We start from the raw sequence: 23,086 nt of genomic DNA on the forward strand, positions 1-23,086 counted from the left end.
GGCCCTCGTTCACACTGTGCATAGCAACCATATTTGGAATCAAGGGAAGGGCTCTCCACCCCACACCAACCCCTTCTGTGCCTTATCAAGATGTAGTTATCAGTTCTTGTAAAAAATAATCAGCCTTGATAAGCCAAAAGAGCCCTTATCAAAGCAGACAGACCTCTAAGTCCCAAAACGAGCCTCTGTAGCCACACCCACTGGGGGAAAAAAAACCGGTAATGACTCCTTCCTGAATCAGCTGCCCTAACAGTTGCTCCCAGTCCCACTCTGATTACAGCCAGTCCCTGCTGCGCTGGCTTCACAGAACGAAATTGGTGAGATAATCTTATCGAGGGCCAAGCATAAAACTGCGTTCATGCTGACAGTTTTCAAAGCTGCTTGTGAAACAGACGACACGGCAAACTTGGCCTTTTCTGAGTCCGAACATTTTCTCATCCTAGCTTGTGGGCACATCCATCGCATCTAAGGCCAAAGCCTTCGGGAGACAGATGGGACCAAGCCCATCACCAAGTGGTTTTATGGAATGAGAGTTGCCGAGGCCAGAGCCAGTCTGGGGTGGCCTAGTGGGAGGAGGGGGGAACAAAGCCTCTGGGGTAAGATGGCTCAGGCTGAAATCCGGATCTGCCACCCAGAACCCGGGGCAAAATAGTCAACTTCTTGGGGCCTCAGTTTCCTGGACTGTCAAATGGGTCACTAGGAAGGAACAGCTAGCTCATCAAGGGGTGTTGCATCATCAGTGTAGGGCAGGGAAGGGAACTGGGATGATGTTAGCAGGGTCACCCCAGCAGAATTACTCGTGACTGGTATGAAGAGACACCGGCATAGCCCAGGGCGGTGAGTTCCAGCTCAAGTCTCATGCATCCACCAACTTCCATCTGTTCCCTGCCCAAGCCACTGTCACCTCAGGCTGCTCTCTCCTCCTGGGACATATTAGTAATTCCAGAAAAGCTCTTTCCTGTCCGCAAGAAACAATTCAATCACCAGCCCTCCCTGGTAAGGAGGACACAGGGGACTGAGTGGCTGCTGAGCTCACAGCTGCCTCGGTCTTCCAACCTGGCTGCTGTGGTACCTCTGAGGACTTTCCCTTTCGTTCCATTTCAGAGATTGGAAGGGCGAGTCCCTGGCCCTAGCTATTGAAATGCAGGCACTGCCTCTGATCTCTGCTCTCCTTGCTGGCTCCAATCTCCAAGTCTCCACCCATCTCACTAGCTGACCACACTCTGGCCTCGACTCCTCCCCACCAGCACTACAGGTCAATGCTGGCACAAGAAACCTACTTCCAGGCAGAAGATGAGCTCTGGTGTTGGGAGATGAGGGATGTATTGTCCTGCAATACACCCTTTCCTGTGTACCCTGGAATCTGGAATCACCCCTGCAGTTGCAATGTCTTACCCCAGGCATGATGATTTGCTCAATGTCTCCAAAGATGCTATCCCAGCTGTCGGGTTCCTCAGGAGCACTTGCAGGTATCTGGGCTCGCAGGTACCCAGGCTTCACATTTGGAGTCACCTGCCTCTCCCGCACGGTGCTCAGGTACTGGCAGATGTAATCCACCATCTCTTTCCCTGGACAGAAGCAGAGGAACCAGGTTGCACTTCCTTGGCCTATTCATGCCTGTCCCTCTTGAACCCAGATCAAAAGACTTGGTGAAAGGAGCTGGATTCACAGGCAGGGTAGACCTGATCCCCAGCGTGCGTCCTGGAGAGTAAGATTGTGAGGGCCTGATGGGAAGAGCACGTGAGAGGACAGATGAGCAAAGGGGAAAATCTGCAAAGCAGGAAAACGTTAGCCCCAAAGTGAAACACATCTTTCCTTCTCCCTGACCCGCCAGTACGCCCACTCTCCTGTTGTCTTCTTCTCAGAGACAGAATAGCTATGGATCCTTTACCTTACAGTCTCACAGCAGAGACTTAATGCAGCCCAAACTTGTTACACATTCACATTAACACACACACTCACATACTCTCACATACTCATACATGTACCATGTTCTTTGTCAACAGAGATGAAAGCTGCCACGCCCAGCTCTAATAAAAGGAGACAACATCTTAGTAGACTCATTAAATCAGCTTTCTCTAGCCATTCTAGATATATATATATATATATATATATATATATATATTTGGCAACATTGATTAAAACTAAGTTCACACATACACACACACACACACACACACACACACACACACACACACACACACACACACACATTGCTGAGGTACTCCGGCCGGACATACTTAAGTTCAGCCGAGAGCCCAGACAGGAGCTTGTGACCCAACCTGGACCCCCAGAGTCTTGAGGCCCACCTCTCCCTGGTGCTGTCCCTCAGCACTGGCTTTCACATTCAAATAGATGCACCAAATGAGTGAGGACTAGGAAGGAAGGAAAGCTGTCGAGTGAAGCCACCGCAGGCCAGTTGTTCTTTGTCTCTCAGCCTTCAGAGGGGCTCTCTCATGGCCTCTTACTTCCTCCCACCCTCGCCTTGTACCTACTGTGAGCGGCAGAAACCTTCCCTCCTCGCCTTCTCCCTGCAGAGGAGAAAATGAGCAGAGAAGGAAGACGCCTGACTTACTCCCTCTACATCAGCTCCTGCAAAGTTCCCACACAGAAAACCGGGGCTAGACAAACTGAGGCGCCAGGGGGCTTGACTCCTTCAGCCTGCCACAGCCTTGGGCACCCAGCAGTGGTACCCAGGAGACATAAGAGAGTGGCCACTCATCCCGGGACAGTCTCATAGGAAAATGTGTCCCACTGCAGGATAAGGACCCTCTCTCTCAGCTAAGGGCACCATTGAGAAGCACATGATATGCTACACATCCCCTTACAAAGGTTGACTCAAGGGAAGAAGAGAAGAGAGGTTTAAAGCAGGATATTAACTTACAGCCAATAAGTGTTAGGCACTGTGGCCCCTCTAGTGGAGATGAGACTATTACAAAATTATAAAGACACTCAAAATTCTCTGTTGTCACATTGGCTTCTAAAAGAACCTTTATTTGAAGTTGATGTGTAGTTCGCTTAATGTGTACTAAACGGAAGAAGCAGTCACAAGTCACATTGTTGGATGCATCCTCCTAAAAGTTCCCTTTAGGCACTTACCTCTGTGGACAGCCAGGCCTGACAACACGGTAACTGGCTTTGTTTTCTGTGCAAGCTGGTATGCAAGAGGGCGCTCGGAGAACACTTAGGTATGACCACTAAAAGAATAAACTACTTCACACAGAGAAACCAATATTAAGAAAGTTTGTGCTACCGAATATTTGAGACTTTTTTCCCCCTATTTCATGAGGCAATGGAGTGGATCACAATAGTTCATTTTGTGGGCAGGTAGGAGGAAATGAAATACAAGGCACAGGCAGCAATCGTGGAAGTAGGCACACGAGAGGCAAAGAATGAGGGACCATTTAAAACTCAGATCCACATCCCATTCAGGAGAAACAGCGCTGAAGCCCTGCTCTCCCAAGGCAACTCAAACACTCATCTGTCCCCAACAGCATCTTCCGAAGCCTTACTCACCTCTAGCTTGGTATTCACGGTATTCACTGGGCTCCATCATCTTGGCTTGGCTTGCAGACGGAAAGAGGAGACCGGAAGGCAGCCGGGCTTCTTACTCACTATTGTCTGTGCTGTGCACGTACTGCCTGGCAGCCAGTGCGCCTCTTATTTAAGGGTTCTCTATGCCCCTACCTTGGCCCCGCCCCCATGAAGTCCCTTCTTGCAGGCTTAATTTCAGCCTCTCTTGTCCCAGCCCCTCTTGATTAGAACTTTGATCAACAGATTCAGAGGAAACAGTGTTTTTAGACCAATCAGGGCACCTAGCATCCCGAGCCTAGGAGCGGCTCCTGGTAGGAAAAGTAAGAGAGTCCTCCATCATTTCTGCCCCTGCATTCAGACCGTACAACCCCAGACTTGGATAAAGCTCCTAGCTCAGGGGCTGGAAATAGACCAAGGGCATTCACAATAAGTCGCACAGAGGATGACGATGCTCCTGCCCGGGCTTTGAGGTGAGGCATAGAGCAGACTCAGAGAAGCCCATCACTAGCTCAGGGATGATCTCAGGACAGATCAACAACAGGCAGGAGCTGACAATGGATATGAAGGGTTATTTTTTTTCGATTACTACATAGCCCTTGTTCTGGGTTCTTGGCCTCAGCTACTGTTTAAGCTAATGTAAGACAGACCAACAGGAGAAAAACCTGTGTAGCGACAATAAGTATGGAAGTCCCTTTAGTTGATGGTAGCTTCCACAGCAAGCAGAGCTGTAGAATAGAGTGGGGTCTGCGGGGGGCAGAGTACAGGGTACACACGTTCTGTAAATAGAGCAGGACTGGGGGTAGCAGAGTGCAGGGCACACACGTTCTGTAAATAGAGTGGGGGCTGCATGCAGCAGAGGACAGGGTACACACGTTCTGTAAATAGAGTGGGAGCTACGTGCAGCAGAGCGCAAGGCACGTTCTGTAAATAGAGCAGGACTGGGGGTAGCAGCGTGCAGGACACGCTGTAAGGGGGAGAACTGCTGCTCTTTGTCAGATGGAAATCTTTCTGGTGATGGCTGTTATCTGCACCCCTCCTCTTCCTGAGGCAAATAGTTTTCCTAACCAAGGTTTCTTCCTGAATGTCTCTTACAAAAGGACGGCTTCAGAATAACATAAAGGAACATACTGGGGGTGGGGGGAATGACAATTTCTCCTGAATCATATTCTGGGGTGGTGTGTTTGTCCTGAACCCCAACACTGCCACAAAACATCAAACATTCTTTGGAGTTCCCCGAATACCAAGAGCTTTTTGGCCCCTCTGTTCCTCAGAGGCTCTGGACTGGGGAGGCTTGAGGCCAATCTGAGAAAAACGTTACCTGTACTTACGACAACAGAATTCGTGGGGGTGATCAGAGGAAAGGGGAGAAAAAGCTAGAGCTTAAGCAAGGGGTGTGGCTCAGTGGCCGACCGTTTACCTCGGGAGCACAAGACCCTGCATTTCATCCCCAGTTCCCATCTCCCTTTTTAAAAAAGTACCCCTGGAGCAGGAGATGTGAAGAATTTGGAGTGGCTGAGCACACAGAGCTACCTGAGGGATGAGTGCCCAGAGAAGGCAGCTCCACACCCCGAGGGTCACTCTTCACCCAACCGTCATCATGGCCGCCTGGATCAAAAGTAACTGTGTTTGCTATAATTCTATGAGCCATGCCAGCAGAGTAATCAAAACCAAGAAAGATGTGAGAATCCGCAAAGATGTAGTTGCAAACCCAAGTAGCAAACTCCCTACTGGGAACCTGTGTCTAAGGTTGGAGCTGACTGGTGAGTAAGCTTGAACTCACAGTCTGGACTTCAACTCCATTCAGTGTCATAACTGGATGGAATTAGAGGTCAGATGGCGTTTGCCAGGGATTGCATGGTATAGAGGGGAAACTACACACATAGGAAAGGGAAGGGGAGCCAGGTGGTGTCAGCACATGGCTTTAATCCCAGCACTTTGGGAGGCAGAGGCAGGCAGATCTCTAAGTTGAAGGCTAACCTGGTCTACAGTGTGAGTGCGTTTTAGGACAGCCTGGGCTCACAGAGAAACCTTGTCTCAAAAAAAAACAAAAAAACAGAAAAAAAAGAAAACAAAGAAAGAAGGGGGAAAGGAGGGAGGGGGGGAAAGGAAGAAAAGGGGTGGGAAGAAAAGGGGAAAGGAAAGGAAGGGGGGAGGGGGAGGGGAGGGGGGAGGGGAGGAGGGGAGGGGAGAGAAGAGAGGAGAGGAGAAAAGAGAAGAGAAGGGAGGAGGGAGGGGGAAGGGAGGGGAAGGGAAGGGAAGGGAAGGGAAGGGAAGGGAGGACAAGTTGCTTTACCAACAAGTTGAGAAACCAGGCTGGAGAAACAGCTCAGCAGTAATGAGCCCTGGCTGCTTTCCCATGGGATCTGGATTTGACTTCCAGAATCCATGTGAGAGCTCACAAGCATCAGTAATTCCATTTCCAGGGATCTTATGTCCTCTTCCGGCCTCAGCAGAGTTGAGGCGTCCTTGGCAGGCTGGTTTGAATATCTGTGGCAGATTCTAAACGGATCACATATATGAGAGCACAGACTCAGAGAAACTCTACCAAGCAGAAAAAGCCCTCACCAGGCAAAAAGTTCCAGGAAGGCATAAGAATTAGGAAGTGAAAAGGAAAAGAGTCAGTGGTTGGCTGTCATGTTGGTGAATCGGTTTTCACAATCGACAGCTTCTAAGGCCAGCTGCTATGCTGTCTGCTGTGCAGTCTTTACCAGTTCACGTGCCTCACTCTAGTGGCCTGTCACTCTGAATAGCTAGCTGCCTACAAAGGAAACTACTTAGCTCCTAATTTCTACCAATGCCAGATGCAATGTGGGTGAAATAAAGGAATCCCATCACTGTTACTCTCCATAGATATTACAGAAAGCAGTTTGGTAAAGTCAAGTGACACCTTCACTACCCTAGACTAAAATCATTCTCTGTAGAAAGCCAACACATGTGTCCAGCACAATGAGTGGGGGCAGAGTCTGGCAGAATCATCATCGAAGAGACCAAAGCCACTTCATCCAGTAACTGATGGGAGCAGGAGCTCAGGGAGTCCCCTGGAGGAAGGGGAGGAAGGATTGAAAGAACCAGTGAGGGGTTGGGGATTTAGCTCAGTGGCAGAGCGCTTGCCTAGGGAAGCGCAAGGCCCTGGGTTCGGTCCCCAGCTCCGAAAAAGAACCAAAAAAAAAAAAAAAAACTGAAAGAACCAGTGAGGTCAGACATACCATCATGAGAACTCAGCCCACAGAGTCAACTGACCAGGCCCATGGAAACTTAAGAGATCAGGAAGCCTGCAGAGGTCTGACTTAGGTCCCCTACATATAGGTTATGTATGGTTAAGTGGCTTGTTTGTTCTTGTGGGAATCCTAATGGTGGAACTGGGGGTGGGGGCTGTTCCTGATTGTTTTGTCTACTTGTGGGACCCTTTTTCCTATACCGGGTTGCTTTGTCCAGCTTTGATGTGACAGTATGTGTCTGGTCTTATTGTAGCTTGTTATGTTGTGTTTGGTTGAGGTCTCTGAGAAGCCTGCTCTTTTCTGGAGGTTGGGGTGGGGGGCTGAAGTCAGGATGTTGTATATGAGAGAATAATAATAATAAAAATCTAACATGATGATGTCCACTACCACATAAGAGCAAGACAAACTGAAAGTGATATTTCTAGACCTAGAAAAATGGCATCCATACCCAAATAAGGATAAAAAACTTTTGGGAAGAAATTGTAGGATACATTCACTCCTATCGTAGCAGTATTAGTCACAATAGCCAAAACCTGGGGCTGCTGTCACCGAAGCACGACTTCCACTTCAAAGGGAGTAAGAGAGTTTATTCTGGAGCCGAACCTGAGTGGTCATGGCCCCAGAGCTTAGGTCTAGGTTCCTCCAATCCCATTCCTCAATCTTCAGTGAGGTAGCAGTTTCAGGACATTTTCATAGAACAAAGGGAGCCATGAATCAACACCCTTTTCAAGTACGTTAGTGGATACATCAGGTAAGGATCATAGTAAGAAGGAGTCAGCACTGCCATAGGCCTATCTTAGCCTTTAGATTGGTGGAAAACTAGGGTTTCATTAAGTTAATAAATCCAAAAGGTTTTACCCATTAGTCACAGGATGCTAAGTCTGACACAGAGGAGAGCAAGAATGGGTGTTTAGGGGGCTGGAGGTAGCCCAAGATAAATTTGTGATTAGGCTCTGCAACATTCCAAACCCTCCGGAGCCATTGAGGTTCCAATCTGTTGACCAGCCTTGCAGACATGGCGTCTTTCCAGGAATTCTTGTCTGCAGAGCCAACACCCATGCCCTTCAGCAGATGGATGACTAAAGCAGATGAATGACTAAAAAAAAAAAAATATTGTTTTTGGAAAGTGGTGTATTTACACAACAGAATATCACACAACCATCAAGAAGAATGCAATCTTGTCATTTGCAGCAATATGAAAATAATGGAGGGGATTGTTGTTGTAAAATTATAAAAAGTAAAATTCTTTGCCCCCCACTAGATCTGGCACTGCAGGGCCCCAAGATATCTGGTAGATATCTTACCAGAAGCACACATCCCAATTCCACGGCGGCCCAGTGTCTCTAGCCGTCACACACTTTCTTACACTAAAATCGCTAAATGAAAGAACACACAACACAATAACCTCTGATCCAATTGATAAGACATAATTGCCCACCTAAACATACAAAGCCCTGTGCACATCCATCCCTTCAGAACATTCATAACAACCTGAAAAGGTACAGCGCAATCTTTTTTGTTTTTTTTCTTTTCATTTTTTCGGAGCTGGGGACCGAACCCAAGGCCTTGCGCTTGCTAGGCAAGGTACAGCGCAATCTTAATGTCAGCTTCCATGGTGTCTCTCGGCTACTCTCCATCTTCTCCCTCTCTTGTCCTTTCCGTCCCAGTCTCCTCCCCTTCCCTCAAACTTTTCTCCCGCCCATCCTTCCTTCTCGTCCAATGACAGGCCTTGTTCTATCCTGTATCCGCCTCACCTGTATGATCATCCCACAGGGGATGATGACGTAATCAATCTAGGAAAGACACGGGGAAACAAATACCACATATTCTCCCACTCGTGTGGAAATCTGTTAAGTGTGATTGTACAAGGATGGAGTAGTGGACATTAGGGATGAAGGGGAAAGAGCAGAGGGAACAAAAAACACAAAGAGAAACTTTCAGGGACAAGGTGCAGAGCAGTAATCCTGGGCAGAAGACGGCTAGACATGGTTGTCGTGCAAGGCATCCATTATAGATATGGTTCCCACCACAAACCCCATTAACTTGTACAATCTGTATGTGTTAGAGAAGGTGTAAGTAAGGGCCAGGGCTGTGGCGCACTTGGCAGAGACCTTTCCCAGCGTGCATGGAACCATGCGTTCAAACTTCAGCATGGCATAAGCCAACCAGGTGCGGACACCTGGGACCACAGCTCTAGGGAAGAGGGAGCATGGTGTGAGGTTCCAGGACAGCTTGTTACACAGCAGAGTTCCAGGCTAGTCTGGGGAACAAGGGAGCCTGGCGGAAACAAACACAGAACCCAAATTTCAAAATAAGAAGTGATAGGTCGGTGGGTTAAGGCACTCCCGTCAAACAAGCTGGTGACCAGTGTTTGATCCTCCAGGACTCATGTGGTAGAAGGAAGAAACTGATTTCTGAAATCTACACATATGCTGTGGCATAAGCACGCACACATGCACATGCGCGCGTGCGCGCGCGTACACACACACACACACACACACACACACACACAGAGAGAGAGTAAATAAACAGTAAAAAAAAATACCATTTAGCCAAAATTACCAGTATACTAAATGACAGCATTAACGCTGTTAAGAACCATACAAAACTCTGCTATTTATTTCTGAAAAGCAATGTATAAGAAAGCCATGAAGTTATAAACAGAGGACGGAGGAACTTGCCTAGTGACACTCCTCAGCATAAATAAACCAGTACGTACCTGAGAAACTCAAACACCTCACCCTCAGGGTGGTGGCTGACAATGGTTTTCTCTTAGGGAGACTTCAAGGGCATGGGATTGGGAGAGAACAAAGAGATGTCAACCACACCAGTAGCGTAACGCCTGCTTCTGAAAGGAATGGAAACAGGCAGGGCAAACCTAAGATTCATTAGGTTCGGGTGAGAGCTGTGTGCTTAGTTTCTTCTGGGTGCTTTGAAGTTTTCATCAAAGCAAAGCAAGAAATTGATGTTCAGTTTATTCCTGGAAAGGTAATAAACATATTGAATAACATTTCTATGCGTGGTGCTTGGTAGGTTTGTCTTTCCTCATGCCCGCCTGCTCCAGCTAAGCTTGGATATTGTAGGGTAACGGCAGCTGTGCTGCCATCTTAGGGGTCTGCTTTGTGACCTAGCAGGGGTCGGGGGAGCTTTAGAGAAAAGAGTGACGAAGTCCAGACGAAGTACCAACAAAAGCATACTTAGGCTCTGGCCACCAGCAGAGACGCAATAAAAGGTAAAGGCTACAATTTTGAGATGGATTCCTGAGAGGCATCTTGTCGCCACCTAGAGAGAGTCCACTCTTCAGCTAGGAGACAACAGCTTCCACTTAACACTGAAACACTGAGTGTTTGAAAATAAAGGCAGGCTTGCCACCAGCAGAGGCCCAATCGAAAAGTCAAAAAAAAAAGAACCAAAAAAAAAAAAAAATGTTAAAAAAAAAAAAAAAAAAAAGGGGGGGGGTTGGGGATTTAGCTCAGATGGATTCCTAGGAGAGGCATCCTTGTCGGAAAAAAAAAAAAGAACCAAAAAAAAAAAAGAAAGTCTCACTCAGAGAGAGTTAAGTCCTGACTGCTCTTCCAGAGGTCCTGAGAGCACATGGTGGCTTCAAACCATCTGTAATGGGATCTGAAACTCTTCTGAGTGTTTGAAAATGAAGTGTGTTCAGTTAAAATAAATAAATAAATCTTTAAAAAAAAAAAAGAAAGAAAATAAAGGCAGTTCCCAAGATGACTAAGGATTTTTTTTTCTTTGAAGAGGCACTATAGTTGCACGCATCTGGCTTTCTAAAGATTTGTAGTTTACGTCTAATTCTTTACCATTATGATTGAAATGGAAAGGCTGGAGAAAACATGAAAAGCAGCAAAAAAAAAAAAAAAAAAAAAAGGCAAGGGATGGAGAGATGGCTCAGTGGTTTAGAGCACTGACTGTGCTTCCAGAGGTCTTGAGTTCAATTCCCAGCGACCACATGGTGGCTCACAACCATTTGTAATGAGATCTCATGCCCTCTTCAGGCAGGCGGATGTATATGCAGCAGGGCACTCATACATTAAATAAATTTTAAAAAAAAATTTTTTTTAAAGCAAATGTTTTAACTGGTGTGCTAAAATGCATAAGAAAATCATTCTCGCAGAGCAGCCAAGGTATTTAAATAACCCATAAAATTCAAAATGGTAGCCCACATAATCGGCAAGAATGGGAGTTGTGTTACGTACGTAGTGGTACACATTTTAAACGAATAAAATAGATCATTATCAACTATGCATATGAGATCAAAACTATTTAAATAAAAAAAAACAAGTAAGCAAATGATGTACTGTGGGCAGAACCCTAAAAACCAGGTTATTGTGTGACCACATCCTCCTGATTGAAACATTTCCCGCTGAGCTCAAGAAACTAAGGACACGGGGTTGGGGATTTAGCTCAGCGGTAGAGCGCTTGCCTAGCAAGCACAAGGCCCTGGGTTCGGTCCCCAGCTCCGAAAAAAAGAAAAGAAAAAAAAAAAAAACAGAAAGAAAGAAACTAAGGACACTCTGACCCAGGAAGCTCAAAAGGTCCCAAGAATCTCAAACCCCACTGCACAGAAAGAGAGACATAAACAGTAGACAATCGCAGGGGTCACGGGGGAGACCCGCAGCTGCAGCTACCTGAAAGTTGTGCCCCAAGATCCAGGGGCGCAGCTTTGGAGAGTTGGCCCCATGCTGGGGTGGGCTTTTGGCAATGCCTTTGAATCACCCACGCTTCTGTTAGTAACCAATAAACTCATCAGTTCCCTACGCAAGAGCCTGGTGCTGCTGGTGTCCTTTGGGATGAAAAGATATTTGTTCTTGTCTCTCCCACACAAACCAACACACGAGGCTCTTTCCAGTTTCTTCAGGAAAGCAAAAGGGGTTTCCCCCCAAAGGTGATATTGCATTTATCTAAAAAGTGAAGGGCCCTAGGAACTGTATCCAGATTACATTCCATATCTCAATATCACTTGTTTTCATTGAAGTAGAATATTTTCAAAGAAATGTAAAGTATCAAATGAGCGGGAGACACAAGACCACGTCTACTGTCTGTGCGCGTGAGAAATCTGTTTTTTTTTTTGTTTGTTTTTTGTTTTTTTTTTTTTTAATTCTTTTTTTTTTTCGGAGCTGGGGACCGAACCCAAGGCCTTGCGCTTCCTAGGCAAGCACTCTACCACTGAGCCAAATCCCCAACCCCAGAGAAATCTGTTTTTAAGAAGTCACAAAACTATTGATATTCAAGTCTTAGCTTGGACTAGCGCAGTTCTAGTGGCAATGCCATGATTTTCAGGGTAGAGAGCAGTCTGATAAGGGACCGGGGTGCTTGCGTCAAAGTCAACGTGTGTGCATCAGGTGTTCCGGTTTAACATGGAAAAAACCAAATAGCAAGCGCAGCTTAAAGCTACAACAGGTCAGTTATCTGTAATGAGCCAAGTACGGCAAATATTATTTGGTGAAATAGCAAGCCTATTAGTGAATCCATTCCTAAGTTGAGTTGACAAGAGGAAAGGGTTATTTATTCAGCAGGAACCAAGTGAATAGAAAAATAATTTTTTTTCCTGTTTGCTATATAAGCCCAAGTGCCAAGGCTTTGGGAGCCTCTCCATATGACACTGTGGTTTTATCTGAAATTGCTTTCCTTCTTGTTGTATTTTTTTTAACTTGGACTCAAGTTTCAAGGTCTTTGGAGTATTGAAAAGCACAAAGCAAGTCAAACTGTGAGGAATACAGAAAGGCTCACTAGGATGAAGCACGCCCAGCTGTTTCTGTCACTAGTGTGTGCTGTGTTCAAGGATTTCTTCCCACTGTCAGTAAGTATCACCATAAACGATGGCACTGACACCGTCCCCGCCCCCTGGCACCGACTTTCCGTGAAGCATATGCTTTAAAGGAATCATCAGATGTCCATCTTTTTACTGCAGGCTGTAAATGTTTCCCCTCAGCTCTTCTCTCTCTAGAATTTCACTCTACTGACCAACACGATCTCCCAACTCCAGTCCTCCCACCACCATCAAGAAATAAAGCAACCTGGGGCAGGGGAGAAGGCTGTTGTGGTTTGTCCTGAAGTTATCTGTATTTTGATGCTAATTCCATTGCCCCAAGGACAGCTGCCTAGTCAGTACTCAGGAATCAGGTGACTTCACCAGAACCTTGCCATTGAATTTGTAAAGTACAGGTGAGGAGCAGGTACAGGATAGAAGGAGGCCTGTCATTGGAGGAGAAGGAAGGATGGGTGGGAGAGAAGTTTGAAGGAAAAGAGGAGAGAGGAGAGGGAGAGAGGGGCTGAGAAGCCATGGCAGGTGATGTTAAGATTCTGCTCTGTGTATTTACAGGTTGTTATCAATGTTCCTAAGGGATGGATGATACCGGGCTTTGTATGTTTAAGTGGGAAATTATATCTTACCAATTGGGTCAAAGATTACTGTGTTGTGTGTGTTCTTTTATGTAAGGGTTTGAGTATAGGAAAGTGTGTGGCTGGGATGTGTTTCCGCCAAGATATCTAGCAGATATCTTGGGCACCTCTGTGTGGACCTAGCGGGATAAAAGACAACTATACTCTTTTATTTTTTATATTTTTACAACAACAGATGGCGCCCAAAGTGGGGCACGAACCCACGACCCTGAGATTAGAGTTTCATGATCTACAACAACAGATGGCGAACCAAAGTGATGGGCAAGAATTCACTAGTAATCCTGAGAGTTGAGAGAAAGTTTTTATTTTCTAAGTAAGAGGAGGCCGGCGCCATGTTAAGTCATGTGATATCTTAAGTGCGGGAATTCAAACAAAGAAAGGAGAAGCCACCTGGGCTGGCAGTCTGTAGGTCCCCTGCTGTGTGAGAAGTAATGGCAGATCAGAGAGTTAGAGATTAAAAGCTGCTTTTTAAAGACAGTTGTTTAGAAAGACTTTCAGGATACTCATATTCTTTTTAACATGGGCTCCACAGGAATTTTGGGTTGAAATCCTAGTTAGACAAGCTACTTCTTAATTACAGGTATTATTAAAAGGTGATTGAGTTTGTTTTTAGAAAGAAGAGAGTAAAGAAATTACCTGAATGAGGTGGGGATTTTCATCCACGGTTCAGAACTTAGATAGGAAAAATTAGTCACTACCTCCAAGTAGAGAGTTATGATGAATGTCTGTAACACCAGGGAGAGTGAATGCAGGCATATATTGTAGAAGTTATTAAGGTCAAAGAAAAATCTGTGGCTCCGGGTAGAGAGCTTAACAGATTGAGATATTTTGGGCTAAAGTCCCGAGTTTTAAGTTGTTTGTTGGTTTTAGAATTGATAGGTGTTTACATTTGTTTTAAGGAGAGTAAAGAGATTACCCGAATCACGTGGTGGAATCATTTGGGGATTTTCATCTATGGTTCGGAACTTAGATAGGGAAAAATTAGTCACTACCTCCAAGTAGATAGTTGTGATGAAATGTCTGTAACACCAGGGAGAGTGAATGCAGGCATATATTATAGAAGTTATTAAGGATAAAGAAAAATCTGTGGCTCCGGGTAGAGAGCTTAACAGATTGAGATATTTTGAGCAAAAGTCCTGGTTTGATATGTTGCTTATTGATACTGGAATTGATAAAAGGTATTTAGTTTGTTTTATGAATTACCCTGCTAAAGGCCATATGGCTTGTTGATGCCGGCTAGTGAGGGTTTGTGGTTACTTTTGATATTTACCACAACAAGAAGCTCGAATTCTCTTAACGTGGGCTCCACAGGAATTTTGGGTTAATTTCCTGATATCACAGAGTACAAAAGCCTATCAGGCTCATTGTTTAGCTTACTTCCTTTTTAAAAAATTGTTTAGTCTTCATGATGGGTGTGACTTTGAGTTTTATGGTTATATTGTTACTCTGGGAGAGAGTGCAAGATACAAGCTTTTCTGGTTACAGACTAAGGAACACAGTATTTTGGGAGAAAGATTTTGTCATTGTGCTTTTTAAAAATGTGATTAGGCTCTGGAAACCTCACAGAGTCATACTGATAAGATTTGATAGAGGTAGACCACCTGAAAAATTTATTCAAGAGAATCAAACAAAAAGATACCTTGATTCTATCTTTTTTTTTTTTTTTCCTTTTTTTCGGAGCTGGGTACCGAACCCAGGGCCTTGCGCTTGCTAGCCAAGCGCTCTACCACTGAGCTAAATCCCCAACCCCCGATACCTTGATTCTAAAGTTTTGTTTTGAGAGTTGTATTTTACAGAATGTGCCTACTTGGATTTCTGGTCTCAAGGACTTTCAGCTGGGTCTAGCCAGGACACATCAGCTACAGCATTTGCTTCGTTCTTCCTAACCCCTACCCCCAAGGGTAGCTCAATGTCCATGTACAGCTTAAAGAAGTTATGGAAGAGTCATCACCCCAATTCCCTGGACTTTGGGGGGCTGAAAGTGGTTATTCTAAAGTTGTTTTTATGAGGAATTTAGAAATGGTAATTTAACAGGGAGGAATTAGCTAGATTGAGTTGTGCAGTCGTAATCTCATTTGGTAACTAAGCTTAAATCATATCTTTGTTTTGGTATAGAATTTATTTGTCAAAAGAGTTTCAAAGTACAAGGTTTAGAGCCAGTCCTTCTATTGTTGTCATTACAAACTTCTGAGTTGATTACACCTGTGAGTTAAGATTCAAATAGCAAAGTCATGGCTCTGAGTTTGTGAGAGTACTTTCAAGATATAATTTAGGATATGGAGACAACAGTCCAGATTGTCTTATATAGATAGATGGTTTTCAAAAACGTCAGAAATCCACAAAATTTGAGATTTAAAGTTATTTATCTTTTGTTGAGACATATCTGCTCCTAACAGTTCCCCTTTGGTGGATTTAACGAAGAATTTGAACATCTCTACCTCCAGGTGAGGCAATACTTTGTGGCTAGGCAGCCACTGGACAAAACTGCCTGTTTCATCTGCAGACAAATACTGTCCAGAAAAGGACAAATTATGCAGAATAGTTGACTGATAAACCCTGCCAAGACAGGGTGCTCAGCCCTTCAAAATCTGCATTTCAAGAGTCTGTCAGTTGATTTTGGGCCAGAAGGCTGAAGACTTGCACTGAAGATGTTGCTAACAGGGGACTGTGCTAGTGGAGATTTGTCTCAACAACCTCTCAGTTATGGAAGCTGTGTTAGGCTTCCTATGTGTATAAATATTTGGTCATTCCCAGATTTCTGACGGGGTTGAAGACTGATTATAGTCTCATAGCCTACCAGGCTGTATAACACTGAATATACATATTTTATTGGATAATTATCAGATAGTATACAAGCTAGCCAAGATATAATATAGATTTTAAGCCTTTCTTAAGCTAGAATGAATAACTAAATGTTCTATTTAACTGATATAGTGATGGGCTGGGTGTTGAGTATATGATATGCTTTATAAATTGTAGAATGGTAATAATTGTACTCAATTTATATATAAGTAAAAAGGCTTTTTAACTGGACAAAAAGGGGGAAATGTTATGGTTTGTCCTGAAGTTATCTGTATTTTGATGCTAATTCCACTGCCTCAAGGACAGCTGCCTAGTCACGTACTCAGGAATCAGCTGACTTCACCAGAACCTTCTCCCCATTGAATTTGTAAAATACAGGTGAGGGGCAGGTACAGGATAGAAGGAGGCCTGTCATTGGAGGAGAAGGAAGGATGGGTGGGAGAGAAGTTTGAAGGAAAAGAGGAGAGAGGAGAGGGAGAAAGGGGCTGAGAAGCCATGGCAGGTGATGTTAAGATTCTGTTCTGTGTATTTACAGCTTGTTATCGATGTTCCTAAGGGATGGATGGTACTGGGCTTTGTATGTTTAAGTGGGCAATTATATCTTACCAATTGGGTCAAAGATTACTGTGTTGTGTGTTCTTTTATGTGAGGGTTCGAGTGTAGGAAAGTGTGCGGCTGGGATGTGTTTCTGCCAAGATATCTAGCAGGTATCTTGGGCACCGCTGTGTGGACCTAGCGGGATAAAAGACAACTATACTCTTTTATTTTTTATATTTTTACAACAGAAGGCTGTCAATAAAGTTCTTAACTTGCACGTACAAAAACCTGAATTTGATCCAGAACCCACATTTAAAAAGTCAAGTGTGGTGGCTGGAGAGAAGGCTCCGTGGTTGAGAGCATTTGCTACTTTTCCAGAGGACCTGGGTTCAGTTCCCAGAACTGACACAGCGGCTCACAACAGCCTATAACTCCAGTTCCTGGTGATACCATGCCCTCTTCTGGCCTCTCTGGGCAATGCATGCATTTACACACATAGAGGCAAAACAGCCATACTTGTAAAATGAAATAAACTTAAAAAATTTAAAACCTAAAAAGCCACGTGTGGGCCTGCAAGGTGACTCAAAGAGTGAGAACCCTTGCTACCAAATTGATGATGGGAGATTCCATATGGTGGGAGAGAGGCAACTTTAGCAAGTCGTCCTCTGACCTCTACACACACACAGTGGCATGAGCATGGACATAGAGGCTTGTGTACACACACACACACACACACACACACACACACACACGAGCCAGTGGAGAGTAAGAACTTGACTAATCTGCCATTTATTCCCGGAAAATGAACGTAAAAAAGCAAGTCGTGTGAACCAAAGTCTACCAACACCATAGGTCTTTAGAAAATATAAGACATTAATAAAGTTATGGATGAGAATAGCAGTTGGGAAGCAGTCCCTGCAGATGATATTCCTCCAATGAGACTTTCTGAAAGCACACAGACTAACCCTGGACATCCAAACACTAGAGATGCTCTGAAGCCAAGCCTGGTGGGGCACATGGAGGCTGCAGTCACATGCGTCCCCCGGCCTACCCTGAATCCCACCTGGAAGCAGGAAGCCAGGCTCAACAGCATGTGTGTGTGTATGTGAGTGTGTGTTCAGTATCTAGAGAATTAAAAAACACTCTGGGTGCACAGCGAAAAATGGAAATAAAATGAAGAAGTCATTAAACCCTGAAGTTAATGGCTTCATTTTCTCCGGGACTCCGGTACAGAAAGGCTGGTCTTGGGTACTTGTTTACGCACGCATGGACACAGCCAGGGTGTGGCAACTAGACAGCTGCTAATTGCAAACCCAACACTGTAGGCTGAAACCAATTGTAGATTACTCAACATTTTCATTCCATATTTCATCAGTTATTTCAGTTCTCGGTAAGGAACAGCACTGTTAGGAGATGATAAACCAGGGGTGGGGAACCTCATCTTCATTAGATTCCTGTCTAAGGATTGCTTTCTCGACACAGTGAGTCAGATGGAGATTTTAGAGACAATGCTGCCCAGCATGGCTCTGGAGACAGTAAACATCTCAAAGCTTCCGGAATATTTGTCACACCACACCCAGTTGTTTTCTTGCATCACTTGGCTTGCTGCTTATCACTGGAGATCACCATTACATCCTGTGCCGCATGGTCTCCAGCAGAACCGATGACCGGAACACCGGAGCGTGCAGCGGCTTTCTCCGTTACTACCCTGAGGAGCTAACCTGGTCTGAGAACAAACTGTACTGGCAGCTCCCTGGAGTGAACGGTGGCCCCTCTGTCCCAACGCTGCCCAAGGCATTAAATGCACTCCAGCGTCCTGTTTATTATCAATTACAGCACAAACCCCAATCACATGCTCTCAGCTACCCGGAGGATCCAATGAATTCAAAAGTTCAAGACTAGCCAGGTCAACACAGCAAGAGATTCCGTTTGTCAAAACCGAGCGTAGTGGCAGGTGCTTATTTATGGCCCCAGAACTGCCAAGACTGCAGTGTCAAGGTCACTGACTTGGGAGACCAGACTGGTAAACAGTGAGGCTGCATTTCAGTGAATGAATTTTAATGTCAAATTTAGTGAAAACTGAAAGGAATTCTCGTTTGTTTTTCTTTTGTTTTTTTAATATGTGTAGTAGAGCAGAGGTTCTCAACCTGTGGGCCACAACCCCTTGAGGGTCATATACTCTTTCCTAGGGGTCATATATAGATATCCTAGATGTCAGATATTTATATTACAATTTATAACAGTTGCAAAGTTACAGTTCTGAAGTAGCAACAAAAGTATTTTCCTACAGTTCCTCAGTACATGAACTGTTCTAGAGTTGCAGCCTTAGGAAGGCTGAGAAGCACTGTAGAGGCTTCCTGTGGTCTCCAGAAAGGCCGCTGAGGGCAGGCTAAGGCACAGTAAAGATTCTCCAGGGTAAGAACCAGCACAGTCTGAAGGAGTCATGCTGGGGTCCTCACGGCATAAGGAGTCGGTGCTTTCCTATGGCAGAACGAGGCTCACATTATGTGTGCGACAGGATTTGAAGCAGAGTCTCAAGTGTCAAGGACCCGAGTGCTCCACCCCTGAGCTCTGCCATCCACATTTTAATGTGTGAAGATCGTGCAGTCAAATCAGAGTCTGTACCGAGCTATGTGGAAAGTTATTTAATTGTAAAATAGAAAATGAGGCCAGAGTACAGTCTCCAGGGTAACTGGTTCTTTATACAGAGAAGCTAGAGGAGCCCGGGGGTTGGGTGGGGGTAAACATTTCCAAAAAGCAATAAAACAAAACAAAATAATAAAGAGCTCGAAGTTACATTTTACAAAAGAGAGTGGAATAGTCTGTCAAATGTCCATACATTTCGGAATTGACAATATTGTGAGTCGCAGCACAAGCCCGGAGCGTTCACGGGGAACAGCGAAAGTTATGTTATACATACCCATAGCATCACCGAGTACAAAAGGTCCTGCTCTACATACAAAAGCAATTTTCCATAAGAATAATTTCTTAGGGGGAGGGGAGTAAGTCCATGAAATATTTCAGAAACCCAAATGCACTGAGTTTGCTAAAAACATTATCTTAAGATCCAGCGCCTCAAAGTGCTTGTGTGGAAGTCATGATGGAAGGAAGGCACAGAGCAGTCTCACGTCCTCACACTGCAATTGCCGAAAAGCAATACAAGTGCAGATTGAGTTCTCTTGCAAGCTGCTCCAAGAACATCGTCATGGTCGCCAGTAAAACCAGTCGCGAGCTTACTCACTTTCAATGACCGACAAAATGACAGCGGTGCCTTTGTTTTTCTTGGTAACTTTCATCGTCTTTGTGGGAAACATACCTAAGCAAGTGATGCGTTTTAATATCATAAAACATGCAGAATATGTACAAACAAAATTTTAAAAATATTGGCTTCATATACATGTAAATCTTGTATACTTGCGTGTAGCTGAAATTGAACAAATATAAAATTTCTGCTCCCTAAAAAATGTCTTCAGAGAACCTGAGACAACCTAAAAGCTGTACAAAGTTCCTGGGAGAAATCTCTCTGCAGAGTCTTTCCAGCATCAGTCACCATAATTGTCACACATTTGGTCTAATCGACAACGATCACGCTTAAAACTTCTGTTTCTGAGAAGTTGAGTCTGTACCCAAATCAAAAAGAATTCCCCATAACAGTGGCATACTGTGGTTTTTGGATCTCTGCAACAATCTTTATCAACTCATTTATAACTGTAAAAAAAGAAACAACCAAAAAAACTATTTACAGAATTCAGTTTTAAATACATTTCACAAGTTCTGAAGTTTTATATTACAAGAACTGAGAGCTCATGGCTTAAGTCCCATTATCAATCTGTAGTACTTTTTATCATTCCGTACTCCCACGGCTGTGTCCTTACTGTGTACAGTTCAAGACTGCATTCTTTCTGGACAAAAGGTAAAAGCAAACTGGTGTTCACGGCGACTAAACGGCTTCTTTGTTGGTCTGGAGGCGTGTCATGGCCTCCAGCTTCTGCCTGTAGGCCTCTGCCTCCTGCTCCTTCTTAAGCAGCTGCTGTCGGTACTTCTGGGCCTCTCGGTTGGCTTCATCCAGCTGTTTCTGAAGCGCTTCTCTCTCCTAATTTAGAAAAGAAAGCCGTGTTTTCAATTTTTGCACAAACACCATCACATAATCATGTGTCCTTCAGAAGAACAGGACTGCTGTGAGCGTGGCGGCCCCTCCTCAGCACTTTATCCTTCCAATCAGCCCACACCTAAGCCCGCAGTCCTGTTCTCTGAACTATGAGAGGGAGACTATTCATTAATTGCAAGAATGTTTTTCTAATTTAGAAATGTTGATGGTAAACAAGACGTGCACCTGTACTTCTTTATATATTGAGGGAAGTTCTAAAAGACGCAAAAGGAAACTACGAACACAGCCCTCATCCCTCCTACAGATAAGAACCACACGGCTGGCACACCACAGGACTGAGCAACGCCACGACTTGCTTCTCCCGTGCCAGGCTGTGCCTGAGAAAAGCGATCCCAAAGATGATGGATCCTTCCCAAGAGCACTGCGAAGTGTGGGCTAACGGGATTCAAATGTCACTAATTCCAAAATGAGCCCCGTTCCTCTGCACTACCAAGCACAATACGTGAACTCCATCACTAAGGGTGCTGGTCTACACTTGCAAAGTCAAACAGTCGGCAGTCCACAAAAGGCTACTCACACAAGCCTCTACCACTAAGTACACAAAGAGGAGATGATCCACAGGGGCCATTTCCTGCCTCAGGAATGAAGTGATCTCCTCATCCCAAAGACCTATGGTCTCTAGCGAGGTAGGGCCATGAGTCAGAGTATAACGATGAGTTACAGAAAGGCAATGTTTACCCTGAGCAGCACACACATGCCCAGAGGGAGCAAAAGGTAAGGGAGGTCCTAGAGAAGGACCGTCTGGGTCTCCTACCTAGCCACCGCCTCCTGACACTGGCTCATTTTAAATACCTACAGACTGCCTCTGCTTAGACGTGCCTACCAAGAGGAGTACACAGTTCTCCCTCTCTCGCTCCCTCTCCCTCACCCTCTTCCTCTCTCTTACATACAACACACACACACCCTTGCCCTATGATCCCTCTCATTGCCCTATACATTGCTCTTCATTCAGTAGAGAATGAAGTTAAATTTAGTATTTTTCAGATTCCTATGGGTCCACCAAATATAGGAGTGATTGACAAGTCCACTAGAGGAATGGTCTTTATTTCCAGTTTAAGCAATACCCAGGCCCAACCCTAACACCTTATATCCCTGCTGGACAGTGTGGCCTCTTAGACACATCCCTACGGCTAGATATACTATCAGCCAGAAAGGTGAAAGTTGGAAACAAGGAAGAGCAGGGCCTCGGGAAAGTAATTAAGAGAATTGGCTGTGGCCTTCGCAGGCCTCTGGGCCTTCGAGTGATGGAGGGTAGAAATGAAGCGTAGGATTCTGGAAGGAGGGAACAGCCTTTGGAAGTGTCTAAAGTTTACCGAGGTCATGCTCACTTAGACAGCACACACACCAAACCTGGGTGATGCCGAGATTAGCAAGGCCGTTGCACAAGGACAGCATGCAAACTCTTGTTACTCCAGCTCCAGCGGGATCTGATACCTGACTTCATCAGGCACAGTTTAATCAAAGTAACTCTCTTTACGTTTCCATATGTGAAGAAGTAAGATCTTTCGGTAGTGAGCGTGTAAATACACATAAACATCTCCCCAGTCACACAGGAAGTATTAGAACATACTGCCCGTAAGGGATCATCTAGCATTGGCTACGTATTAACACCTGGCATTTACAAGGGGTTTGCTATCACCGAAGTCAAGAGCAAGTGGAGACAAACAGGAAAAGTGAATGGATTACTCCTATCCCCTGTATCTCATGTCAAACACACGTACACACACACACACACACACCACCCAGATGGGGAATCAAACACAGAACTCACATATGCTAGACAAGTATTCGACCACTGAGCAGTAAGTAAAGCCCATTCTAATACAATAAAATAACTCTCCCTTTCACCGACTAGGCCAAATAAAGGACTCGTTCCCCTGCATTCGCTCTGTCTGAGCGGTTATCTATAAAGACGGAGATACTCAGGATGTGCTGAGTATGTGATTAACACATAACACCTTTTTGTGTTGTACTTTTGACGTCTCAGAAATACAGGAATACGGAAAAAGAACCTTTTTGCCATCTCACTTTTCAAATCAAGTAAAACTCGGAAAATGGAAGATGCTAATATTTTACTTTTGTTTCTAGATCAATGATATACTTCACGGAAGACAGTTTCTGTAAATAGCATGTCGCACACTAATGGTATGATGGGCTGACACCTGACATTTTTATTTAAATATAAATGTTAATCCTGTGGATTTAATATTTTGGAGTAAAGTCATACTGGTTGTAATTTTCTGGTTTAATATTTAGTGTGTGTATGTGTATGTGTGTGTGTGTGTGTGTGCATGTGCATGTGAGAGAGAGAGCTCACTCACATGATATGGCACATATGAGCTCAGAGAATAACTTTCTGTGGTCAGTTTTCTTCTTAGACTTGGGGGTCAAATGCAAGACTGTAGGCTTG

General features: G+C 44.8%; 2 protein-coding genes across 5 annotated transcripts in view; both read right to left on the reverse strand.

Moving 5' to 3' along the window:
* The window catches only part of Hdc (histidine decarboxylase), a 34,435-nt gene extending 14,720 nt beyond the window's left edge, over positions 1–19,715 (reverse strand). Inside the window, exons 1-5 of the mRNA XM_032902599.1 lie at positions 19,645–19,715; positions 8,780–8,945; positions 8,507–8,545; positions 3,100–3,154; positions 1,396–1,568 (exon numbers count right to left, since the gene is read on the reverse strand). Of these exons, the coding sequence (XP_032758490.1) occupies positions 1,396–1,568; positions 3,100–3,154; positions 8,507–8,545; positions 8,780–8,945; positions 19,645–19,715 (504 nt within the window). The remainder of the gene's footprint in view (positions 1–1,395; positions 1,569–3,099; positions 3,155–8,506; positions 8,546–8,779; positions 8,946–19,644) is intronic.
* Gabpb1 (GA binding protein transcription factor subunit beta 1) overlaps positions 19,139–23,086 on the reverse strand; it is a 43,158-nt gene continuing 39,210 nt past the window's right edge. For 3 of the 4 annotated variants that reach the window (XM_032904135.1, XM_032904134.1, XM_032904136.1), the window contains exon 9: positions 19,139–20,601. In XM_032904135.1, the coding sequence (XP_032760026.1) occupies positions 20,449–20,601 (153 nt within the window). In that variant the 3' untranslated portion in view covers positions 19,139–20,448. The remainder of the gene's footprint in view (positions 20,602–23,086) is intronic. The other variant, XM_032904137.1, reaches the window with a different exon arrangement.

This window comes from Rattus rattus, chromosome 5 (assembly GCF_011064425.1).
Source record: "Rattus rattus isolate New Zealand chromosome 5, Rrattus_CSIRO_v1, whole genome shotgun sequence".
Classification (NCBI taxonomy): Eukaryota; Metazoa; Chordata; class Mammalia; order Rodentia; family Muridae; genus Rattus; species Rattus rattus.